General features: G+C 44.5%; 1 protein-coding gene across 1 annotated transcript in view; it reads right to left on the bottom strand.

The window, feature by feature from the left end:
• The window catches only part of MTMR7 (myotubularin related protein 7), a 98,255-nt gene that overhangs the window by 36,093 nt on the left and 36,891 nt on the right, over positions 1 to 25,271 (bottom strand). Inside the window, exons 4-5 of the mRNA XM_020883339.2 lie at positions 17,444 to 17,601; positions 7,164 to 7,292 (exon numbers count right to left, since the gene is read on the bottom strand). Coding sequence (XP_020738998.2) covers positions 7,164 to 7,292; positions 17,444 to 17,601 — 287 coding nt within the window. The remainder of the gene's footprint in view (positions 1 to 7,163; positions 7,293 to 17,443; positions 17,602 to 25,271) is intronic.

A 25,271-nucleotide genomic window follows, 5' to 3' on the forward strand; every position in this document is an offset into this window, starting at 1 on the left:
GGCATCTCAAGCGTGTGAGTGCACGTGTACACACACACACACACACACACACACACACACACGATCCTCCAGCTGAGAACCTGATGGCAGGATGGAGAATTGCAGACATTTCTAACAACTGCTAACAGCAACCGTCTGAGGGTTCCAGTACATTCTGTAACACAGCAGCAATTACTGAGGGGCTCCAGGAACCCTGGGCCTACAGCCAGAATTCAGGAGGGGGGTGCCTGCAGAGTGGGAAGCAAGGCAAAGGGCTTGAGTTGCTGGCAACAGATGTCCAACCACAGGGTGGAGGAGGAAGGGCCCGGGGTGTCTGACCATGGATGGGCAGCCAGCCAGCAAGAGGAGAGCCAGGGGCTAGGCGTGTGACAGCAGGGGCTAGGCATGTGACGGCAGGGACCGGGGCGGGGGGTATGGGGGGCGCTCTGGGACAAAAGGCGAGCTGCATCCTGTGCAGAAAGCAAATCGCCACGGATGGCTTTCACGGAGCTGCACACAGGCTCCCGTGTCTTCCGATGTTTAGAGGGGTCGGGTCAGCCACCCCCTCTGACCAAGCAGAGAGCAGTTCTGAGCTGCTTAATCTGGGCTAAAGAAATACCAACTAAGGACCACTACCATCAGGCAGCTTCTCAGATCCTATCAGAAGAGCTTGATGGGGAAGAAAACATTTTAAAATGAGAGTTTGTCCAAGCAAGCACGTAGCCCACCAAAACGCACTCAACTACTGGGTCTCCAACTGTGAAATGAAGCCAGTCAGTGACAACAACCACTACTCATTACCTCCAGGTCAAGAAAAGTGCTTTCAGTGAAGGGTTAAGGCAGAACAGAGTTCTACTATGAGATGAACAACTTGATAAGTTAAACCAGATATATTAAACAGACTACATTTTAATATTTTGCAGTTACATTTTCTTAGTAATATACAGATGGGCTCCAAACAGACTTCGTCGCTGACCCAGTGATTACTGGCACGCCATTTTACGCGTGGTACAGGGTGGTCGGTAACCTCAAGGTGCCCGTGTCCACCCTATACACACCCCAGAGAGCCAGACTGTTGACAAGAGTCTCACCATTGCCTGGTGGCCTGTCTTATTGATGTCAGCCACATGAGAGCAGAGACAGAACTTGATCGTAAACTGTCACGTGCACACCACTAATAGAGCTACTGATTAAAACAGCCAAAGTTTTTTGAATGCTTCCTATATGGTGGCCACCATTATAAGAAGTCTGTGTATTCTTAATCTTCCCAACTACCATAGACATAAAGATCTATTATTTATTTGCTCCATCTGATAGATGAGACAACTACGGGACAGAGAGGTGAAGTTATTCTCCCAAAGTCACACAGCTAGTAACTGGGGAAGCCAGGAATTGAATCCAGGCAAAATATTTCCTGATCCTGGATTCTGAACCAACACGATACAGCATCCATGTATGTAAATAAGTCGGGAAGCATGATACAGAATTTAGATGCAGGATTCAAAAAAATCTGGCTTTTAACTCAGCTGGTAAAGAATCTGCCTGCAATGCAGGAGACCCTGATTCGATTGCTGGCTCGCGAAGATCCCCTGGAGAAGGGATAGGCTACCCACTCCAGTATTCTTGGGCTTCCCTGGCGGCTCAGATAGTTAAGAACCTGTCTGCAGTGTGGGAGACCTGGGTTTGATCCCTGGGTTGGGAAGATCCCCTGGAGGAGGGTGTGGCCACCCACTCCAGTATTCTTGCCTGGAGAATCCCCATGGACAGAGAAGCCTGGCAGGCTATACAGTCCATGGGAGCGCAAAGAGTCAGACACGACTGAGCGACTAAGCACAGTGTTCTCACTTCCTTTATAATCTTAGGTGATTTACCTGTCATCTCTGAACCTTGGTTTTCCCATCTTTAATATGGATACCATAGTAATAACAAAACTACAGAGTGGGTAAGGTAGATAATGCACCTAGAACTATGCCTAACACAGTTAGTTTCAGTAAACATTATTTATAAAAGGAGGGCAAGATGGTCTGTATTATTCTTACCAAAAAAACTGCCTCTTTGGAAATGTTCCAGAATTGGGTTCTGAGAGATCTGTAATGTGAATTTGGGGAGCTATGCTATTAACAATTTAAAAGCAGAACTGCTTTCTTAATAATAGTTAAGATACTGAATAAATAAGAACAAAGGATACAGCAGGTTCCAAACACAACTGACACAGATAAGCTCCCCAAGTGTGATCTACAAAGCTATTTAATGTTTGATATCCAACATGATTCTGGATGGCTCCAGGTAACTCCTGGAGTGCGGTGCAAGGCCTGAAAGTAATATCACATGCTGCCCACGGCACCTCATAATCCGGGTTGGCCTTGAATGGCCAGCAGCAAGTTCCCATCCATACCCTGCTCCCGTGGGTACAAGTCCCCCAGCTAAGCAACCCTTCTCCCAGTGGACCAGGTGCAGCTCCTTCTCGTTCCCAAGCAGTGGGTTTTCTTCCCTGCCGGCCTGTTAAATTACTCAAACAAGCCAATCACATCCTCCGCTGAGAACCAGGGGTCCCCTCACCCTCTTGAAGCTGCAAAGCCTGCCTCCACCGTCCCTGCTGGCTCACTCTATTCCTGACAGTGCCCTCCTCCCCTGGGCAGTGAGCGCATGCGACTAATAAACTGCTGTCAACCTCATCTGTCCAGTGTCAGGCGTCATGTGTTTTAAACATCCCAGTAATCCTAGGACAGGAATCCCGACCTCACCAACGGGTGCACAGGAAGTGATTGTAACACCATGTATGATAAAAGCTGATCCAGAAGGAATTATATACCACCAGCAAGGGGATTTACATCCAAGGACCCTCACCAGGATTTCCTGTTTCTGACACGAGGTACATGGCAAGCTTTTCTTAATCACCAATTCCCACTACCCAACACTAGCCAACTCATCTCACCAACAAAATCTTTGGTGCTCCTTGGTAACAAGGTGCTGTGTGAGGAATGGTATTTAACTAGAAAATGTGATACTTACTCACAAGCCTAAGTTCCACTGGCATCACCAACTTGATGGACATGAGTTTGAGCAAGCTTTGGGAGTTGGTGATGGACAGGGAAGCCTGGCACGCTGCAGTCCATGGGGTCAAAAAGAGTCAGACACAACTGAGTGACTGAACTGAACTGGTGTTCTACTGGAGTAGGAATACATACTCAGGTCTAAAATGTCTGAAATCACAAAAAGGGACCTCCCTGGTGGTCCAGTGGTTAAGAATTCATCTGCCAATGCAGAGGTACGGGTTTGACCCCTGGTCCTGGAAGATTCCACATGCCTCGGGGGCAACTAAGCCCATCCAGCACAGCTACTGAGCCTGAGCTCTAGCAGCGGCTGAAGCCCTCAAGCCGCAACTACTCCTAGAGCCCATGCTCTGCAACAAGAGGAGCCATGGCAATCAGAAACCCCGCGCACCCCAACTAGACAGTAGCCCCTGCTCCCTGCAACTAGAGAGCCTGCATGTGGCAATGAAGACCCAGCACAGCCAAAATAAATAATAGTTATAAAAAAATAAAAATACAATCACAAAAAGGAAGACACACAGGTCAGAAAACTTAGGAACTTTACTTTTCACCGAAGACCACCTGGTTGGCGTGTGGGTTTTGTTTTTCCTGAGCAACATCATCAAAAACTGCACCGTTACTTCCCGAGTCTCCCACAGAACCACAGAAATCCACCTTCACTAAGGAGGACGCTTCCCGCTATAAAAATCCCTGGTCACCTCGGAAGCATGACACAATTAACCTGGATATTAAAGCATAGGGTAGTCGCTCAGTGAAAAGCCAGTGGAGTATTTATATCAGGTTTGTTTTAAGAGTAGGTGGAAGATCAGGGACTCAGCCTTCCCAAAGCACAGAAGTATTTCCTCTCAGTTCAGATTCTATAAAAACTGGATGTTTCTCTAGCCCGACTTGGCTGTTGGTTTTAATTTACCTGCTTTACTTAACTGACCTTGTGCTTAGTCGCTCAGTCATGTCTAACTCTCTGTGACCTCACTGACTGCAGCCCGCCAGGCTCCTCTGTCCATGGGATTCTCTGGCCAAGAATACTAGAGTGGGCTGCCATTCTCTCCTACAGGGGATCCTCCTGATACAGGGATCAAACCCGGGTCTCCTGCATCTCAGGCAGATTCTTCACCGTCTGAGCTACCAGGGAAGCCCTGAACATTGTTATAAACCCACAAACTTGACTGCATTCTACCTGCAGCACAGATGTTAGGTCCCCAGGCTGGGAGAGTAGGCGTGTAGATACCTGCACATGAAGTATCTCCCTGGGGCAACTGGGTCCTTTAGCCACACTTAGAAAACATCTCTAATCTGCATCTTGTAAGAGGAGCTAAAACTTAAAGGATTGTCTGCTTTAAATGTTAAAGTTCAGGAAATCAATTATCTTGAACTATAACTGATGGCTGTGTGAGTTCATTTCCAGGCTTGGAGATCAAGCAGGGCACAGCACACGAGAGCGGGAACCGGGTGATGAGGGTCTGACGTCAGCAGGCAGAGAGGCCAGCCTCTGCGGTCTAACTGCTAAAAATTCTCTCCCATCCTCAGACATGACATATTTGCCCTTTATGATACTCGCACTGACCAAAAAATAACCCCTTTTCTCAAGAAAATCCGAACAGAAGGAAAAGAAGCAGGATGAGTACCATGCTCAGGTTTTCAATACCCAGCACATCCCCACCTCTGAAATAACAGTAAAAGATCCTCCCTTCCTCTCCTCTCTTGTTTACCAGTGGATGCTACAAAAAAGAGACACGTTACTGGCAGCCTGAATTCAAACATTGAATACAATATCATGAAATTCCACATCCCTTTGCATCCCATCATTTAAAAAAAAAATAAGATTCACATCTTTCTTTCCCTCTCACAATAGTGCCAGCTCTGTGTAGGCTGAAATATATTAGGAGTCAAATAACATAAGACATTGGGCTTCCCAGGGCTTCCCAGGTGGTGCTAGTGGTAAAGAGCCCACCTGCCAATGCAGGAGACTTAAGAGATGTGGGTTCGATCCCTGGATTGGAAAGATCCCTTGAAGGAGGGCCCAGCACTCACTCCAGTGTTCTTCCCTGGAGAATCCCAGGGACAGAGGAACCTGGTGGGCTATAGTCCACGGGGTTGCAAAGAGTCAGACATGACTGAACAAAGCACAAAGCTCAATATGGGACATTAATGAAGTTACTTGCCTTCTTCAGACCCTTTCAGAGCAGTGAGTGTAACTGAAAATAGCACCATTTGTATCCCTTTAATTAACAGAATGTACACTGCTGAATAGATGTTAGAGTTGGACTATAAAGAAAGCTGAGCGCCAAAGAATTGATGCTTTTGAACTGTGGTGTTGGAGAAGACTCTTGAGAGTCCCTTGGACAGCAAGGAGATCCAACCAGTCCATTCTAAAGGAGATCAGTCCTGAGTGTTCAGGGGAAGGCTGGATGTTGAAGCTGAAACTCCAATACTTTGGCCACCTGATATGAGGAGCTGACTCATTTGAAAAGACCCTGATGCTGGGAAAGATTGAAGGCAGGAGGAGAAGGGGATGACAGAGGATGAGATGGTTGGATGGCATCACCAACTCAATGGAGATGAGTTTGAGTAAACTCCGAGAGTTGGTGATGGACAGGGAGGCCTGGTGTCCTGTGGTCCATGGGGTCACGAAGAGTCGGACACGAATAAGCAACTGAAAACACTGCTGAATAAGTATTTCCCTTCAAAGTGGGCAACAATGAAGGCCATACGCTTACTCTGGCCAAGCTGGCATTGCTCAGAGTATTTTTCAAAGCCTCCTTCTAAGAGCAGACACAGGACTTCCTGAGTGGTCTAGCAGTTGGTTCGGGAGGATCCCGCATGCCTCAGGACAGCTAAGCCCACAAACCACAAGTACTGAAGCCCACGCACCTAGAGTCTGCGCTCCGCAGCAAGAGAAGCACCACAGTGAGAAGCCCGCACAACGCGCCACTCGCCGCAGCTACAGAAACCCTGCATGCAGCGACAGAGATCCAGCATAGCCGAAAAGTAAATCACATCGTTCTGGTAAAAGAACAGACAGAGACCCTGCCCTCCGTCCTGCCGTGGGTCCAGGCATGGCACACACGCTTACACACATCTGCTGCAGCTGTCAGGCTCCTCTGCCCACAGTGTTTCCCAGGCACGATACGGGAGCCGGTTGCCATTCCCTCCTCCAGGGGATCTTCCCGACCCAGGGATCGAACCCATGTCTCTCAAGCCTCTTGCCTTGGCAAGTGGATTCTTTACCACGGGCACCACTTGGGAAGTCCCCATCAAACAGTTCCGAGTTAAAGTCAAGCGCCTGTGTGCACGCATGCTCAGTCATGTCTGACTTTACGATCCCATGGACTGTAGCCCACCAGGCTCCTCTGTCCATGGGGTTCCCCGGGCAAGAATGCTGGAGTGGGTTGCCATGCCCTCCTCCAGGGGATCTTCCCCACCCAGGGATCGAACCCAGTCTCTTACATCTCCTGCACTGGCAGGCGGGTTCTTCACCACTGTGCCACCCAGACTTTGTCTCCTGGCTAAAGTCAAATGACTTCTAAAGCAGGGAGCGGACACCATTCTTGTCTTCCCAGATTGGATTCTGTGTCCTTCACAGAAATGGCAACGTAGTTTTTGGTTGTTTCCATGGTTACCTGTAAGACTGGGTTTTCTCACCTGCCCTGTGCAGTTCTAACCAACAGGATGTGAGCAGCTCACACATATTACATATAAAAGGCACTAGATGCTGGAAATAAATACACACACACACACATACACACACACACATATATATCTGCCATTTAAAAAAAGAAAAAGAGTGTGCCATGACTTTGAGGGCCTTTCTAAACCAGGCATTGCAACGGCTTAGCCACAGAGAGCCTTTCAAGGTGACTGCTTAGAAGAGGACTTGCTCACTCAGATGATTAAGTCTAGGTGTGTTCTGAGTCTCCTTTCTTTACTGTCAAATAAACAGGGGAGGTCAACGTTCACAGGAGATAAGGCTTTAACACAAGTTGTGTTGGGCCGCACCACACACACAGCAATATCCACATACTTGAAAAGGAATTCAAACCCACACACGGGCAGAAGGCCCCTGGAAAAAGGCCTGTTTATGATAAAAGAAGAAAAGCAAAGGCCGAAACAAAAGCATGCCTTAAGACTTACGTGGTTATCTTTATAGTAGTAAGAAAGGGCAGGAAATCGCCGTCTGCTCCGGAACTTGGAACTCCCCACTATGATGTGTGCCGTGGCCGACTTGGGAACATACAGTTCAGTCGGGTAGGAGTCACAGACCTGGCGTGGAAAACACAAGGGGGTGTTTAGGCCTCGGCGTGCTGTGCCAACGGCCATCAGAAATTCCCTTCCACCGGGCTTGAGGGTGGCATACTTCAGTTTTCTTAGGTTGCAGAGCCACTGCAGAGAAAATGAAGCTCTGATGCTGAGAAACCACAGTGAAGCAGCCAGACACGCTTTGGCCCCCGGCCCTTGGGCACTGCCCCTTATCTCCAAGGGCTCTTCATGGGAGTGGGAGGCAAGACAGGGACCAATGGGCGTTTCATCAATCGAAAAGGGAAAAGCAATTTTGCATCCTGGCAACGGAGAAAATGTCAGCTATCTGTTCAAGAGAGCCCCACCCTGGGAGACGATGTCCTCCTCGGGGCCCCTTCTGTCCCCAGCACGTCCCCTGTGTGCTCCCATCTGAGGCAACAGCTGAGCCAGCATGCTCTCTGGACCCCTCTCCCCTCCAACCTCCCAAGCTCATCTTCAGGGTCAACTCAGGGCCTCTCCCCTGGACTTCCTAGCATTCTACCCCTCACCACGCATTACATCAGCTTCCTGCTTTTTATGTGTCGATTTTACAAGTGGTAAGAAATGAGTTACCCTTTCTGTGCATCCCTGACAATGATTCCCCCAGTGGAATCTCTGGAGCCTTAGAATGATCTTGGGAATTTTATCAGAAATTAGGGGTTTAGGGGACTTTCCCTGGTGGTCCAGGGGCTAGGACTCCACTCCGAGCTTCCAATACGGATGGCGGGGTGGGGGAACCTGGGTTTGATCCCTGCTCATGAAACTAGGTCCACACAGGCCACAACTAAGAGTTCACATGCTGCAACTAAGTGCAGCCAAATAAATAAATAGATTTAAACTTTTTAAAAACCATCTTAAAAAAAGAAATCAGGGGTTTAGAACCCCGGTTCCAGTTTGCCAACTTTATGACTTTCGAGAAATCAAACTACTGAGCACTTGCTACTCTCTTAAGACTGACAGGGAACAGAAATGACATCGCCTGGGGCCGATACAAGGATCAAATCAGGTAACACTCACAAGACTCTTCACCCATGAGGTCTGACAAAAGTGGCAGTGGTGGCAAGAGTAATGGTAGTTGACTTGTTGCTAGACACATAATTTGCTTTGACATTGGTCAACCCATCTTTTGGGGCTTGCCTGATAGCTCCGTGGTAAAGAATCGGCCTGCTAGTGCAGGAAACACAGGTTCAATCCCTGGTCTGGGAAGACCCCCTGGAGGGGGATGAAATGGCAACCCGCTCCAGTATTCTTGCCTGGGAAATCCCATGGACAGAGGAGTCTGACGGGCTATAGTCCATGGGATCGTAAAAGAGTTAGATGTGATTTACTGGCTAAAATAACAACAACCCTCTTTTTGCAACAGGAGGATCGTTTGAATGGCAGTTCCTAAACTTTATTTCCTAGAAGTCAAGGATCTTCTTGGGCATTTGAAGGCGAGTCCTCAGGCAGGTGCAGCAGCAGGCGAAATGCTGTGTGCACGTCCTCTGTCCATTTCGCCTGTCCTGACCACTCTGAACCTCGAGACAGAAGGGCATAAAAATGCACCTCAAAGCTCACGCCAACTGTCCTGTGCTCAGGGCCTCCCTCGCCTGCCTCCCCGCTTGTCTTTGTTACCAGGCTGGGCACCATACTGAGCAGGAGACGGAAAAGCCACTGAAGTGACCCTCTCAGGCCCAAAGCATTTCCCCAAAGGCATTTTAGGAAAGATTACCAAAGACACCAACGTGGGCTCTGGCACTGAGACTCGGGAGGAAAGTCCCAGGAACAGATGGTCCAACCTACTTGGAACCTGAGCGTTTACTGGAACTACTTCCCCAGACACTGCCCTGGCTTCCCCTGCAAATCCGGTGTCTGGACCTCTCTCGAGTCAGCAGCCAGGACATGACTATACTGAATTCAAGAGACGTGTGGTCGCTGCATCAGACTTACTATGTTTTCTTAAAATAACAGTTTTAAAAAGGAAATTAGTAGGTTTTCAGAAGTTGGGAATAACCCACTTTCTTTAACGGCGCTGGTGGTGGTTCAGTTGCTAAGTCTTGTTCAACCCTTGCAATGCCATGGACGGTGGCCACCAGGCTCCTCTGTCCATTGGATTTGCCAGGCAAGAATACTGGAGTGGGTTGCCACTTCCTCCTCCAGGGAAATCAACCCTGAATATTCATTGGAAGGACTGATGCTGAAGCTCCAACACTTTGGCCACATGATGCAAAGAACTGACTTACTGGAAAAGACTCTGATACTGGGAAACACTGAAGGAAGGAGGAGAAGAGGACAATAGAGGGTGAGAGCTTAGATAGCATCACCGACTCAATAGACATGAGTTTGAGCAAACTCTGCGAGGTGGTGAAGGACAGGGAAGCCTGGAATGCTGCAGTCCACAGGGTCACAAAGAGTCGGACATGACTTCACAACTGAACAACCACCACCACCAAGGTGGACAAAAGTAAATTCATCCCTGCTCTTATGAAAGCAGACAGCACTTTCCAGCAGAAATTAAACATCAATCCTAGAAAGTGCTGACAGGTATTGCTTTTGCAACAAGCTCACACAGCTGAAGTTAAAACTATGACAATGAATAATACAAAGCACAGTGCAATTTATGCTGCCAGATTATGAGACTATTCAATGTACCCCCTGAAAGTTTGTCTGGCCTGGAAAATGATGTAAGAAAATTAAGAGAGAAAATGAGAAGTTCAGAAAAGTAGGAAATGCTTCTCTTTTGAATTTTCTTTATATTTACTCTGCCTTAGACAACTGAAGTGGATTAAGTTAAAAACATTCCTGCATAATATTTTTATTTTAATAAGGGAGTGATTTGCTTTATCTTCCACTAAATAAACCCTCCTGTGGTGCCTACATGTCTTACTTGGCCTGGTCAAGAAGAATCTTTTGGGGTAATTCATTCACTCGTTCAACAAGTTTTTTTAAATTGAAATATATTTAATATATAACACTGTATAATTCAAGGTGTGCGTGTGCATGCTTAGTCACTCAGTTGTGTCTGACTCTTTGCAACCCCATGGACTATAGCCTGCCAGGCTCCTGTGTCCACGGGATTCTCCAGGCAAGAATATTGGAATGGGTTGCCATTTCCATCTCTAGGGAATCTTCCCGACCCAGGGATTGAACCCGGGTCTCCCACATGGCAGGCAGACGCTTTACCCTCTGAGCCACCAGGGAAACACAACTTAAGGTGTTAAGTCACTCAGTTGTGCCCTACTCTTTGTGATCCATAGACTGCAGCACGCCAGACCTCCCTGTCCATCATCAACTCCCAGAGCTTACTCAAACTACTAAAACTCATGTCCATTCAGTCAGTGATGCCATCCAACCATCTCATCCTCTGTCATCCCTTTCTCCTCTGCCTTCAGTCTTTCCAGCATCAGGGTCTTTTCCAATGAGTCAGTTCTTCCCATTAGGCGGTCAAAGTGTTGGAGTTTCAGCTTCAGCATCAGTCCTTCCAATGAACATTCAGGACTGATTTCCTTTAGGATAGACTGGCTGGATCTTCTTGCAGTCCAAGGGACTCTCAAAAGTCTTCTCCAACACCACAGTTCAAAAGCATCAATTATTTGGGGCTCAGCTTTCTTTATGGTCTAACTCTCACACTCATACATGACTACTGGAAAAATCTCAGCTTTGACTGCTGCTGCTGCTAAGTTGCTTCAGTCGTGTCCGACTCTGTGCAACCCCATAGATGGCAAGCCCACCAAGCTCCCTGTCCCTGGGATTCTCCAGGCAAGAACATTGGAATGGGTTGCCATTTCCTTCTCCAATGCATGAAAGTGAAAAGTGAAAATGAAGTCGCTCAGTCATGTCCGACTCTTAGCGAACCCATGGACTGCAGCCTACCAGGCTCCTCTGTCCATGGGATTTTCCAGGCAAGAGTACTGGAGTGGGGTGCCATTGCTTTCTCTGTAGCTTTGACTAGATGGACCTTTGTCACCAAAGTAACATCTCTGCTTTTAATATGCTGTCTAGTTTGGTCATAGCTTTTCTTCCAAGGAGCAAGTGTCTTTTAATTTCATGGTTGCAGTCACCTCACCATCTGCAGTGGTCTTGAAGCCCAAGAAAATAAAGTCTGTCACTGTTTCAATTGTTTCCCCATCTATTTGCAATGAAGTGATGGGACTAGATACCACGATCTTTGTTTTATGAATGTTGAGCTTTCAGCCAGCTTTTTCATTCTCATTAAGAGGCTCTTAAGTTCTTCTTCACTTTCTGCCATAAGGGTGGTGTCATCTACATATCTAAGGCTATTGATGTTTCTCCCAGCAATCTGGATTCCAGCTTGTGCTTCATCCAGCCTGGCATTTCACAAGATATACTCTGCATATAAGTTAAATAAGCAGGGTAACAATATACAGCCTTGATGTACTCCTTCCCCAATTTGGAACCAGTTCATTGTTCCATGTCCGGTTCTATCTGTTGTTTCTTGACTTGCAAACAGATTTCTCAGGAGGCAGGTAAGGTGGTCTGGTATTCCCATCTCTTTAAATAATTTTCCACAGTTTGTTGTGATCCAAACAGTCAAAAGCGTTAGCATAGTCAATGAAGCACAAGTAGATGTTTTTCTGGAATTCTCTTACTTTTTCTATGATCCAGTGGATGCTGGCAATTTTATCTCTGTCCCTCTGCTTTTTTAAAATTCAGGTTGAACATCTGGAAGTTCACAGTTCACATTCTGATGAAGCCTGGCTTGGAGAACTTTGAGCATTACTCTGCTAGCGTGTGGGATGAGTGCAATTGTGTGGAAGTTTGAGCATTCTTTGGCATTGCCTTTCTTTGGGATTGGAATGAAAACTGACCATATCCAGTCCTGTGGCCACTGCTGAGTTTTCCAGATTTGCTGACATACTGAATGCAGCATTTTAACAGTATCATCTTTTAGGATTTGAAATAGCTCAGCTGCAATTCCATCACCTCCACTAGCTTTGTTTGTAGTGATGCTTCCTAAGGGCCACTTGACTTCACATTCCAGGATGTCTGGCTTTAGGTGAGTGATGACACCACTGTGGTTATCTGGGTTATGAAGATCTTTTTTGTATAGTTCTTCTGTGTATTCTTGCCACCCCTTCTTAATATCTTCTGCTTCTGTTAGGTCCATACCATTTGTTTCCTTTATTGTGCCCATCTCTTCATGAAATATTCCCTTGGTATCTCTAATTTTCTTGAAGAGATACCTAGTCTTTTCCCATTTGTGATCTTGCATTGATCACTTAGGAAGGCTTTCTTATCTCTCCTTGCTAGTCTTTGGAACTCTGCATTCAGATGGGTATATCTTTCCTTTTCTCCTTTACCTTTTGCTTCTCTTCTTTTCTCAGCTATTTGTAAGGCCTCCTCAGACAAGCATTTTGCCTTTTTGCACTTCTTTTTCTTGGAGATGGTTTTGATCACTGCCTCTTGTACAGTGAACTTCCATTAATAGTTAATCAAACACTCTATCAGATCTAATCCCTTGAATCTATTTATCACTTCCACTGTATAATCATAGGGATTTGATTTAGGTCATACCTGAATGGTCTAGTGGTTTTCCTCACTTTCTTTAATTAAACTCTGAATTTGGCAATAAGGAGTTCATGATCTGAACCACAGTCAGCTCCTGGTCTTGTTTGCTGACTGTATAGAGCTTCTCCATCTTCACTTGCAAAGAATATAATCAACCTGACTTCGGTGTTGACCATCTGGTGATGTCCATGGGTAGAGTTGTCTCTTGTGTTGTTGGAAGAGGGTGTTTGCTATGACCAGTGGGTTCTCTTGGCAAAACTCTGTTAGCCTTTGCCCTGCTTCATTTTGTGCTCCAAGGCCAAACATGTCTATTACTCCAGGTATTTCTCGACTTCCTACTTTTGCATCCCAGTCCCCTATGATGAAAAGGATATCTTCTTTGGGTGTTAGTTCTAGAAGGTCTTGTAGGTCATCATAGAACCGTTCAACTTCAGCTTCTTCAGCATTAGTGGTTGGGGAATAGACTTGGATTACTGTGATATTGAATGGTTTACCTTAGAAATGAACAGAGGTCATCCTATTGTTTTTGAGATTGCACCCAGTACTGCATTTCGGACTTTTTTGTTGACTATAAGGGCTACTCCACTTCTTCTAAGGGATTCTTGCCCACAGTAGTAGATATAATGGTCATCTGAATTAAACTTGCCCATTCCATTCCATTTTAGTTCACTGATTCCTAAAATGTTGGTGTCCACTCTTGCCATCTCCTGTGTAGAACATATTAATTTGATATATTTGTATGTTGTAATATGATTGCCATCATAGTGACAATTAGCACCTCTATCATGTTACATGATCATCCTTTCTTTTCAGTGGCAGGAATCATTAAGTTCTAGTCTCTTAAAAGTGTGCTGACTATAACAGAATATTGATGTCTATCAACAAATTTTTACTGAACACGATGTACTATGTGCCTGGTGTTAGGTTAGGAGCTAGGGCAATAATGAATAACAAAAGAGTTACTGGCCGCAAAGACTCACATTCCCTGAAAGACTGATCCTGGTTGCCCTGGTTACCACCTCCCAGTAAATGCATTTACCACTGAAGGGTAGTGTCCACCTGAGGGGCCAGCCATGGCGTAATAATCAGACCTCTGGGCTTCCTGAGGGTCCGCCACACAGCCGAGCATTTCGGGATGAGAGCTAGCTGTCAGGAGCTGTGCTACATCTACATAGATAGCTGTCTTCTTAAGCATTTAGGATCTAAAATTTACTTCAAAGAATTAATGATGTAATAGGGAGAAATTTACAATGTAAAGTAGGAGCAGCATGAAATGATTTATATATAAATAAAATAATACATAATACATAAACTATAGCTGTAGAGAACTGACATAAACAAGATTTTAAAAATTACTGGTTTGGATTATACTTTCAACTTTATTCAAAGAGAAACAGATTAAAATTTTAACCTGGTAATGAATGCCCATTATTTTATTTAAAGAAAGACCATTTTAAGAGTTAGGTACATGGACTTCCCTGGTAGGCCAATGGTTAAGACTTCGCCTTCCAATGCAGGGAGCGGGTAGGGGTTCGATCCCTGGTGAGAGCGCTAAGATCCCACGTGCCTTGTGGCGAAAAAAACCAAAATGTAAAACAGAAGTGATACTATAACAAATTCAATAAAGACTTCAACAATGGTCCACATTTAAAAAAAAAATCTTTAAAAAAAAACGAGTTAGGAATAGAAGGAAATCTGAGCTTAGAGAGACTACCCAAAGCAAATGTCTTATAAAAAGGGATAAGAGCAATGCTGATAGAGATGATGCTGGTAACAATTAGCTTGGAGAGAACAGGGCAGTGCTGGTTCTGGAAGCTCAGCTTCAGTACGCCATGTATGGAGTTGTTGCCACCACGGGCAATAGCTTCTTATCCATCAGACGACACCACTAGCCCCATCAAGGAATTTGTGAAAAGAAAGAAGTAACTCTTGTAAAAGAAGGAAGGAAAAAGCAGATGTTTTTCTCGCCCACGAGGTTAAAAGCAAAAGTAATGGGTGATGACATAACCTTCCCAATGGACTATTAGTCAGAAATAGTTTGACAGAATTAACTTTTATTATATTTTCTAAGCTGGTGACAAATAAGGGTTCGTCATCTTTCTCTCATTTCAACAACATTTGTAAAAATCAGAAAAATCCCCTAGGTTTTCACCTTTTCTGTTTCAGCACAATTTGATGATTGTTAGTTTGCGTTTGCTATCTATCACTTTTGGAAAAAAGAAGCTGAGTAACTCATGTTTTGGAGTCTCTACACGGTAGGACTTGAGTGACTAAACGTGAGTCATGTTTGTGGTGCTAAGTCTAGAAGGAAACCTCATCAGACATAGGAAGAACCTGTGTTTCCAAGGAAATACTATTCCACAGATGCAGCTGAGCCTCATTTTCACCCTCACCCAAGGGTGTGTCATGTTTTTTAAAAAATTTTTTAATTATCCAATTTTCTATATTAAACTTGGGTTTTCCTTCATTTCTTTGCGTGTCTTTTTTTTTTTTTTTTAAACCAATTATTTATTTATTTATTTTTGGCTGAGCTGGGTCTTCGTGGCTGCTCACTGGCTTTCTCTAGTTGCGGCGAGCCAGAGCTCCTCTCAGTTGCAGAGCACAGACTCTAGGGCGAGCTCCAGCAGTTGCGGCTGGTGGGCTCAGCAGTCGTGGCACGCACGCTTAGATGCTCCAAGGCACGTGGAAGCCTCCCACGCCTTCCAGGGATCGAACCTGTGTGCCCTGCATTAGCAGGAGGATTCTTAACCACTGGACCACCAGGGAAGTCCTTTCCTTCATTTCAAGGCTAAACATCCACTGCAAAGGTCGGCTTTAGCATCGGAACAAATCATTACATTAGCCGGATACTTTATAATGGTTAAGGCAGAAAGGACTCAAATGTCTGCTCATAGTGTAAGATTATGACTGCTAGATTTAAGTGCGATTAGGAAGAGAAGTCAGTAGCCTGAAAGTGGCCATTCTATTCCAAATAATCTATAAATTCAAGATATTCAGAAGAAGGCTTCCCTGGTGGCTCAGTGGCCAAGAAGCCACCCGCCAGTGCCGGAAACACAGGTTCAATCCTTGATCTGGGACGATCCCACGTGCGGCACAGCATCTAAGCCGGCGTGCCAGGTCTTTCGAGCCTGTGGTCTAGAGCCCAGGAGCCGCGACTCCTGAAGCCCTCGTGCTCTAGACACTGTGCCCCCCAACAAGAGAAGCCACCAGAATGCGAAGCCCTGGCACCACAAGGGGAGAAAAGCCCATGTAGCCGCAAAGATCCAGCACAGCCGAAAATAAATAAAATAAAAAGTTATTCAGAAGAAAGATGTGGGAGGACCTGACCTTCCACATATTTATTGACAGCAACATACTTAGTATAATTCCATTTTTGTTGTATGTATTTGAACCGTCCCTTTGCCTCCACATTCTCCAACTGTAAACAATGAAATACATTGCTCGTGTAAGAAAAGTTATTACACTACGCAGATGAGAAAAAAGTGGGAAGCTTAAAATCCACTAGAAGAATATGGGCTTCTCAGATGGCACAGTGATATAAAGAATCTGCCTGCCTATGCAAGAGACTTGGGTACGATCCCTGGATTGGGAAGATCTCCTGGAGGAGGAAATGGCAACCCACTCCAGTCTTCTTGCCCCTGAAAAATCCCGTGGACAGAGGAGCCTGGTGGGCTACAGTCCATGGGATTTTCTCCAAGCAAAGAGTTGGACATGACTGAGCACACATACGCAGAGAAGAACATTAGGGCAATGAGATATGGGCTGTTTTGTTCCTTTTTCTCTCTCTTTTGCAAATTCTCTACAATGTTCTGACTGTACTTTCATTACTGGAAACACTTTAAAAATTAATAGGGAAACCAGTCCTGCTGTGCAAGCCCACCCTCGGGGAGAACACGAATCAGCTCTGCTCCCCCCAACACCCCTCCACCTCCCATTCCCTCTGGAAGTGCAGACATGCTTCTCCACGGTTCCCCAGGGAAGCCTCTTGGTGACCTTGTGTACCAATCAAGAGTTCAGGGAGCCCAGAAGGAGCTGGTGCCAAACTGCCATCAGAGCCTCTGCGCCTCCCTACTCATCACTCACTGGGCTATAAAAAGACCAGGCAGGAGAAGGGAAGTGCTGCCCCAAGGGTGCTGCTGGGCCTCTCTGGGGTTCCACTCCTGCAGCTGTCGGAGGGGATGGTCTCTATGGTGGCTTCTGCAAACTTTCCAATCCCAGATGCAGGTGGAGAATATACAGCTGGTAATACCCAAGGGAGACTTGGAAACCCACACATCTGTACCCACAAAGAGCTGTCGGAATGAAAGGAGAGCTAACAGAAGTCATGCTCAGCTCTGTGACATCAGGGCTTCATCTGGATTAAGTATCTGCATTTCACCAAATGGGCTTCCCCCATGGCTCAATGGGAAAAGAATCTGCCTGCAATGCAGGAGACACAGGAGACGCGGGTTCAATCCCTGGGTTGGGAAGATCCCCTGGAAAAGGAAATGGCAAACCCACTCCAGTATTCTTGCCTGAAAAACCCCATGGGCAGGGGAGCCTGGCGGGCTACAGTCCAAAGGGTCGCAAAGAGTTGGATGTGACTAAGCAGCTAAGAAGCCCTCGTTTCACCAAATGCCTCCACTCACCCTATACTCTCTATTCATGTCGCTGAGCTGCCAATAATTATTAGGGAGGCCCATTCGCTTGTATTCCTCGCTGAGATCGATCAGCATCCAGCCTTGCTCCCTTTCTTCTCTATCCAGCTTGGGGTTGAATGAAAAGCAGTATAGCTCCTCGTATTTCACTGCAAAAAATAAGGGAGAATAAAACCAAATCAAGCCAAGTCAAAGCCACAACCAAATTCCCCCAAATACGTTCTGTCCGGGTCGGAGAGGCCAGCCCAGCTGCTCACCCTCAGGACCCTCCCTAGAGATACCCCATCTCTGTGGTGGGACCACCCACCTCCTCCCAACAATGACAAGACCTCAGGACAACCAAAGGAAACTTTAAAAGAACTTCTTTCCTTTCAGGAGTGTGATCTTCCCCATTTTGTGGGGTTTGTTTTTTTTTTAGTTTCTTTTGAAAACTAATATATTTTCAGACCACATAAAATATATGGCTTAAAAATGAATTAAGAACATATGTGTACTTACAATATTTAAGACATGGAAGTAACCTAAGTGTCCATCAACAGATGAATGGATATAGACTATGTTATATAAAAATATACATACACACACACATACATACACCCCCCCACACACACATATATATATAGAAGAAGATTATTCAGCCATAAAAAATGAAATATTGCCATTTTCAGTGACATAGATGGACCTAGAGATTATCACACTAAGTCAAGCAGAGAGAGACACACATTATATGACATCACTTTTACGTGGATTCTAAAAAATAGTACAAATTAACATATTTACAAAATAGAAACACTCACAGACATAGAAAACAAAGCTATGGTTATGAAAGGGAAAGGGGTGGGGGAATTAGGAATGGGGGATTAACAGATATGCACCACTATATATAAAATAAAAAAGGAGTTACTGTATAGCACAGGGAACTATATTCAATATCTTATGATAACCTACAATGGAAAAGAATCTGAAAAAGAACATATAGGTATAACTGAATCACTTTGCCATACATCTGAAACTAACACAACATTGTAAATCAAATATAATGTAATTTTTTTTAAAAGACATACATATTCCTTAAGACAACCAGAACTCAGTCTGTTTATGTATGTCAAGCTCAAGTTTGGGATGGCTTCTCAGGGTTACAGAGAGGCCAGGCCATTGCCATGTTCTAAAGCTCAAACAGCTTAAAAAAGTCAAAAAAAGAAATGACAAAACAGTTGAAAAAAACTGGAATATATTTAAATATTTGCAGTGAAAACACTTGAACTTTCAACAACTACATAAATGTCATAACTGTACTGTTCTCAGTATTTCCAGGATTCATTAAAAGAGATCCATTCATAGTGCATGGCACCCTGTCCACGAGTGTGTGCAATGGATATGTGATGACAGACTTCTTTCAAGGTCTGCCAAACCATCTCCGAGTTTAGGCATCACCTTTTATGCTTGCAAGGCCAGGCCTGACAGCCGTTCCCAGCAAGATCGAAGATTTTGGTTCTCTTGCTCTGGCCTTGCCACATCGAGGGAGGCAACTAAATCAGTGCTGTCCAACAGAAATACAGTGTAAACCACGTCTGTCGTGTAAGATGTCCTTGTAGTCACACGAAAATCGTAAAAAGAAAGTGAAATTAATCTTTACAATATATTTTATTTAGCCCAGTATATCCAAGGCATCATTCAACATATATGGAATACAGTACCTATTAATATTTTACACATTGTGTTGTACTGTCTTTGAAATTCTGTGTGTGTTTCACACTGAACAGCGCATCTGAGTTCAGACCAACCACATTTCAAGCCGATGATAGCCCCATGTGGCTAGCGGTTACCTTCTAGACAGTGCAACTAGAAGCACTTTTGGTGATAACAAACTGTGGCTGATAGTCAGTGAACCCTTGTTTCATTCCAGATTCTCTTCTGATGAAACATACCGATGGGCATCTAGTAGGCATCATCACAGGTCTCCTTGCAGAGATGAGAAACCTGAGGCGCAGGGAGGTTCGCCAGTGACCCCAGGGTCACACAGCGAGCAGGCTGGAGTCCGCTATAAAGCATGCTCTTCCCCACCACACCTGCTGCCCCTCCGAGGCAGCCCCTTCTCCATTCCCCCCACGCGGGCCACTTTTGTATAGTTTCATTCCAACCATCCCCCTAAACTTCCTTTTCGTTTTCTCCTCACAGTGTTCTTAGATCATTTTTAGTCCTTCATCTGTCAGTGGAATTCAGCCTGAACAACTGAATGCTCCTAAACATGCGTCTGTAAGTCCAACAGTACAAAGTAGAAACAGCAAAAGGCCGCAGTAACACACGGTGGCCTAAGGTCAAGACTGTCTCCAGCTTCTTTTGATTGCTATTGAAATGACTCACCTACAGGTATGACCACCAGACTGACTCATTGGGAAAGACTCTGATGCCGGGAAAGATTGAAGGCAGAAGGGGAAGGGGGCGACAGAGGATGAGATGGTTGAATGGCATCACGGACTCAATGGACATGAGTTTGGGCAAACTCTGGGAGATAGTGAAGGACAGGGAAGGCTGGTGCGCGGCAGTCCATGGGGTTGCAAAGAATCAGACGTGACAGAGTGACTAAACAGCAAGGACACAAGCATGATAAGATAAGGTTCATACTTTAAGTTCTAGACTTTAGCATTAGGCAGGTACTCTTTCTTGCAAAAAAAAAAAAAAGAAGCAAGAGGACTAGGGTTTATCAGTGAGATAAGCTATATTCTATTTTAGTGTCTCTTGATATCGTATTTCAAATTTGAAAACTGAGCATACAGTTTCAACAAAGAAGAAGATGCACATGTACACACATGTGCACACACGCACACGCACAATGTAGACACTTCCAGTAAAAACGGTTTCTTGCCATCTTAGCAAATTGAGCAGACAGCATATAAAATTGACATCCAGTTCTGGGAATGGTTAGCCTGACACCGACATATGTTTTCCATCTCTAAGTACCATTTTCATGACTCAGGCTTCTGATATCATAATGTTAACCACAAATGCAATTTGTTTAAGAAGCCAAAAGAATCTCTTGAGAAAGCCTCCATTCCCTCAGTGAAAGGAGTGCTAAGGAAGATGGGGAAATGACAGAAGTTAAGTTCCCTTGGTTAAATGCCTACACATAGGTTTAAAGGTAGAGGCAGAAAACCACTCTAAGACTACTGATGATTTTCTGTGTTCAGGATCATTCTTGCTGTCATTAGGAAGAGACAAGGAAACCGCATATAAATTCATGCAAGAATAATTTGTAACCAATATTAAGATCACTCTTGAATGGGGAGCCATCAGAATGGGTTGCCATTAAAATAACAAAATTTTCTCTTTCAATTATTTTTAAGGAAAAGGGTGGTCGACTATACCTTTGGCCCAATTTATGTAAAATTCTTCATAAGGGCAGAGAAAACCCCATTTTTGTCAGCCAAAGCTCAGTTTTGTTAATGTGGGCAAGCTTCTTACCCAGAGGCCACCCAGGAGAAGCCCTCAGCTACAAACTGCCTACTCTGAGAACGTAAAACATACCACTAACACCAATTCAAGGTTTACTGAACATTTCTAAAACACAATGTTTTGTTCTCCTCACCTCCATCTCCTGCAAAATACATAGCAGAATGTTTAATAATCAAGATGCAAGAGTCGTGGGTTCAATCCCTGGATCGGGAAGATCACCTAGAGTAGGAAATGGCAACCGGCTCCAGTATTCTTGCCTGGAGAATTCCATGGACAGAGGAGCCTGGTGGGCTAAGGTCCACGTGGCTACAGAGAGTCGGACATGACCAAGCAACTAAGCACAAGGTCAGTTAAGTAAGGCAAGATGAGGAAGGAAATGGAAAATTCACCAGGAGTCATCAGAAGGACAGGTGTGTGGGGTTTTACTTTATTAAAATTTTTTATTTTGTATGGAGTATAGCCAAGTTACAGTGTTGTAACAGTTTCAAGTGGAGAGCAAAGGGACTCAGCCATACATATACATGTACCCATTCAAGGCTATGGTTTTTCCAGTGGTCATGTATGGATGTGAGAGTTGGACTATAAAGAAAGCTGAGCACCGAAGAAGTGATGTTTTTGAACTGTGGTGTTGGAGAAGGCTCTTGAGAGTCCTTGGACTGCAAGGAGATCCAAACAGTCCATCCTAAAGGAGATCAGTCCTGAATATTCATTGGAAGGACTGATGCTGAAGCTGAAACTCCAATACTTTAACCACCTGATGCTAAGAGCTGACTCATTGGAAAAGGCCCTGATGCTAGGAGGGATTGGGGGCAGGAGAAGGGGACGACAGAGGATGAGATGGCTGGATGGCATCACCGACTCAATGGACATGAATTTGGGTAAACTCCAAGAGTTGGTGATGGACAAGGAGGCCTGGCGTGCTGCAGTCCATGGGGCTGCAAAGAATCAGACACGACTGAGTGACTGAACTGAACTGAACTGATTCTCTTTTATGGGCCTCCCCCGTGGCTCAGGTAAAGCACCCATCTGCAATGCAGGAGACATGGGTTCGATTCCTGGGTGAGGAAGATCCCCTGGAGGAGGGCGTGGAACACTACCCCAGCATTCTTGCCTGGAGAATCCCCATGAACAGAGGATCCTGGTGGGCTACAGTCCATGGGGTCACAACAAGTTGGACATGACTGAAGCGACTTAGCATGCACACATTCTCTGATATGTAGGGTTTTATTTATTTATTTATTTATTATTATTTTATTTTTTTTTCCATTTATTTTTATTTTCCATTTTATTTTTATTTTTCATTTTATTTTTATTGGGTTTTAGAACCCAAAGTAATGAAAGTTAAATTGCTCTCCATGCTCTGCTTAATTCAGGCAACTTAAAATAAATGTAATTGAAAAACCATTTAAAGAAGAGTGAGAAGGTAACAGTTATTATTGGGTTTTGCACATTTTAAAATAAAAATAACAAGAACTTTCTTGTCTGTTTTCAACAGACAGGTACTCAAATTAAACACCAGGAAGCTGACACTTAATAGAAAAGGGCTACTGGACCCAGAGATTAATATCATCAATAAAAAGAAAACTGTTACTGTAAAAACTGCTTAAGTGGCACTGACTCTGATAAGAACTGCAAAAAGTCAAAGTAAGCTAAGGAGACTATGTCAATCCTGAGATGTTAAAAACCACAGAAAATATGCAGAAGAAGTAGGGACTCAGATGAGCAGGAAAGAAAATGCTATTATAAAATGGGAAAACAGACCCAAAAAATGGTTTAAATATTAAATAGGGCCCACAAATACTACAAGAGAGAAAGATGATAGATACAAAAATAAACAGCAGGAAGCTAATGAGAGGGAGGAGAAAAGAAAGGATGTGGGAGAAATGAAGCCCTCTGAGAAACAGGGGTCTCTAATCAGAAAAATGTATAACCTTATTAGTACATCAGATCTACCTAGTCAATTCATTTCCTTACTTGGGCTACAGCCTAATTTTGACTTACTCCTTTAAGAAGAATTAAAGAGTTCTCTGGATTTGGCTACAGTATATTTTGCTGGGATCTTTCACAGTCCATAACCAAATCCTTACCAACCTGAATTCACATAAAAGACAAACCAATAAAATCTCGACAAATTTTTTAGTCATTTGATTTATTCTTATCCTAGAAATTGCAATTCAGTGAAGAGAGACTCTCAAGGGCTTTGAAACTATCTCTTCACAGGCCTTGACTTAAATGGGCTCCCAAACGTTTCTTCTTTTGTTTAAAAAAGAAAAAGTCTCCTCTATAGGACCTTGGAGTTAGCTGTTTCCATAAGGAGAGCTGAAAATACAAGCTTTGCATTGATGACTAACCACAGTAACCCTGGAGATCAACACTGTGCTGCTGGAACTCAGTCATTTCCCCACCACACACACACATCCACACACTCACACACATCCATCCCCCCCACACACACACCCAGAGCCCTCTTCTGACATACCTCGAGGAAAGCGAAGGTGTAATTGGTGAAAGGTACTGGGGTGTCCTGAGAAGCCACCCCACCTCCAGGGGAAACCCTTCCACTTTTCCCCACCTCCACCCAGATTCAAATCCCTACTTGCAAGGTTGGGCTATAATGTGTCCTAATTTTAACCTCGCCTTTAGCATTAAACTGTGAAGCTGCCTGGGTCCTAGTTCCTCTTTCCACACTCATCAAAGTATCATGTTTTACATAAACTGGCATTTCTAATTCCAGTCTTTCACAATGCTGGTGGCTTTAAAAAAAAAATCTTCCAAGCTTTAATTCAATTAATTACTATAGTCTCCTTCTTTGGTCTCTGGCTAATACCGAACTCCCAAAACTACATCTTTAAGAAAAAGTGTATATTTTTAAAAGGAGGGGAAACACAGCGGGTTTCCTCCCTGGGGACCCTCACAATGTAAATCTGGGAGCTCGCTGTTATCTGAGGCCAGGGCTCTCATCGCCACCGTGATGGACTCTTCCACTCAGGCCTTTCCCAGTTCTCTGGGCTATTCCTAAATCCCGTTAATCCGGCCAGGGCACATGTATTATCCAGGACATCCATTAATCAGTGACACAGAAACTGCTGGCGCACAATCCCCCTCGCATTCCCTGCCACACACAGCCTAACGTACATCTTCCCAGAACTTCTGTTCCAATTATAGTGCGCCCTCCAAAAAGTTCAACTGCTTTTCTGGCTAACTCTGCAGTTCTTTTCAACACAGAGAGATAAAAAAGCCTCAGTGGGCTGACTTGAAAGGGAAACGAAGTCAAGTCTAAGTGATCAGATTCTGACAGCTCCCTGGCAACCCTCCCATCACATAACTTCAGCTCCTGGCTCTCAACAGACAATGTGGTCCCTGCGTATCATAAGAATCTGAGGACCCAACCAAATGCTTTGAAGAGTTTACAATCAAACTTTTTGCCCTGAACCAAAAAGCATTTAAAGTATCTATTCAGTAAAGTAACTGAATATTCACTGGAAGGACTGATGCTGAAGCTCCAATACTTTGACCACCTGATGCAAAGAACCGATTCATTGGGAAAGGCCCTGATGCTGGGAAAGATTGAGGGCAGGAGAAGAAAGGGCGACAGAGGGTGAGATGGTTGGATGGCATCACTGACTCAATGGACATGAATGTAAGCAAACTTCAGGAGATAGTGAAGGACAGGGAAGCATGGCAAGCTATAGTTTATAGGGTTGCAAAGAATCAGACACAACTCTTAGTGACTGAACAACAACAACAAAATAACTATAAGCACATGTCCTATTTCCCTTATTAATGACTTCTGGGTGAACACTACTGTGGATGGTACTGTTTATACAAATGATCTCTTTTCACTGTACACTTCCAAGACGCTTAGCAAAAGAACCCCAGGGTCCATACAAGCCACACACACAAGAAACACCTGTATAGAGTTTCTTACATTTATAGCATAGTAAGCTGTAAATGTCTTAGGTTTATAGCATAAAAAGCTGTAAGTCTGAAGATCCTAAGATGAGGATACACTACCAGACAGTAACTGAAAGCATACATTTTTCAAATCAGCCATTCTTCCTACAAAACCTAAGAAGGTTTTGTGTAGGAGAATCAACATATACATGCCTAGAATAGTCACTGATGCCAACCTTGGGAAAAACATATTAGGTCAAAAAGCAACAGAAACCAAAACTTAAAAGCTCCCACACAGGTAAAACTGCACTAGACCATTGATATGTTTTCAACACAAAACAATTTGTGGGTTTTGTCAGAGGCTTCAATCAAGGTGGCTCAATTACCACATTTTGGGATGATTTCATCGCAAAAGTAAAGCGCAACTATAACCTCCCTCCAAGATTAATACTATGAATAATGAAATAGGCTC

The sequence above is a fragment of the Odocoileus virginianus genome, chromosome 32, assembly GCF_023699985.2.
Source record: "Odocoileus virginianus isolate 20LAN1187 ecotype Illinois chromosome 32, Ovbor_1.2, whole genome shotgun sequence".
In the NCBI taxonomy this organism is placed as follows: domain Eukaryota; kingdom Metazoa; phylum Chordata; class Mammalia; order Artiodactyla; family Cervidae; genus Odocoileus; species Odocoileus virginianus.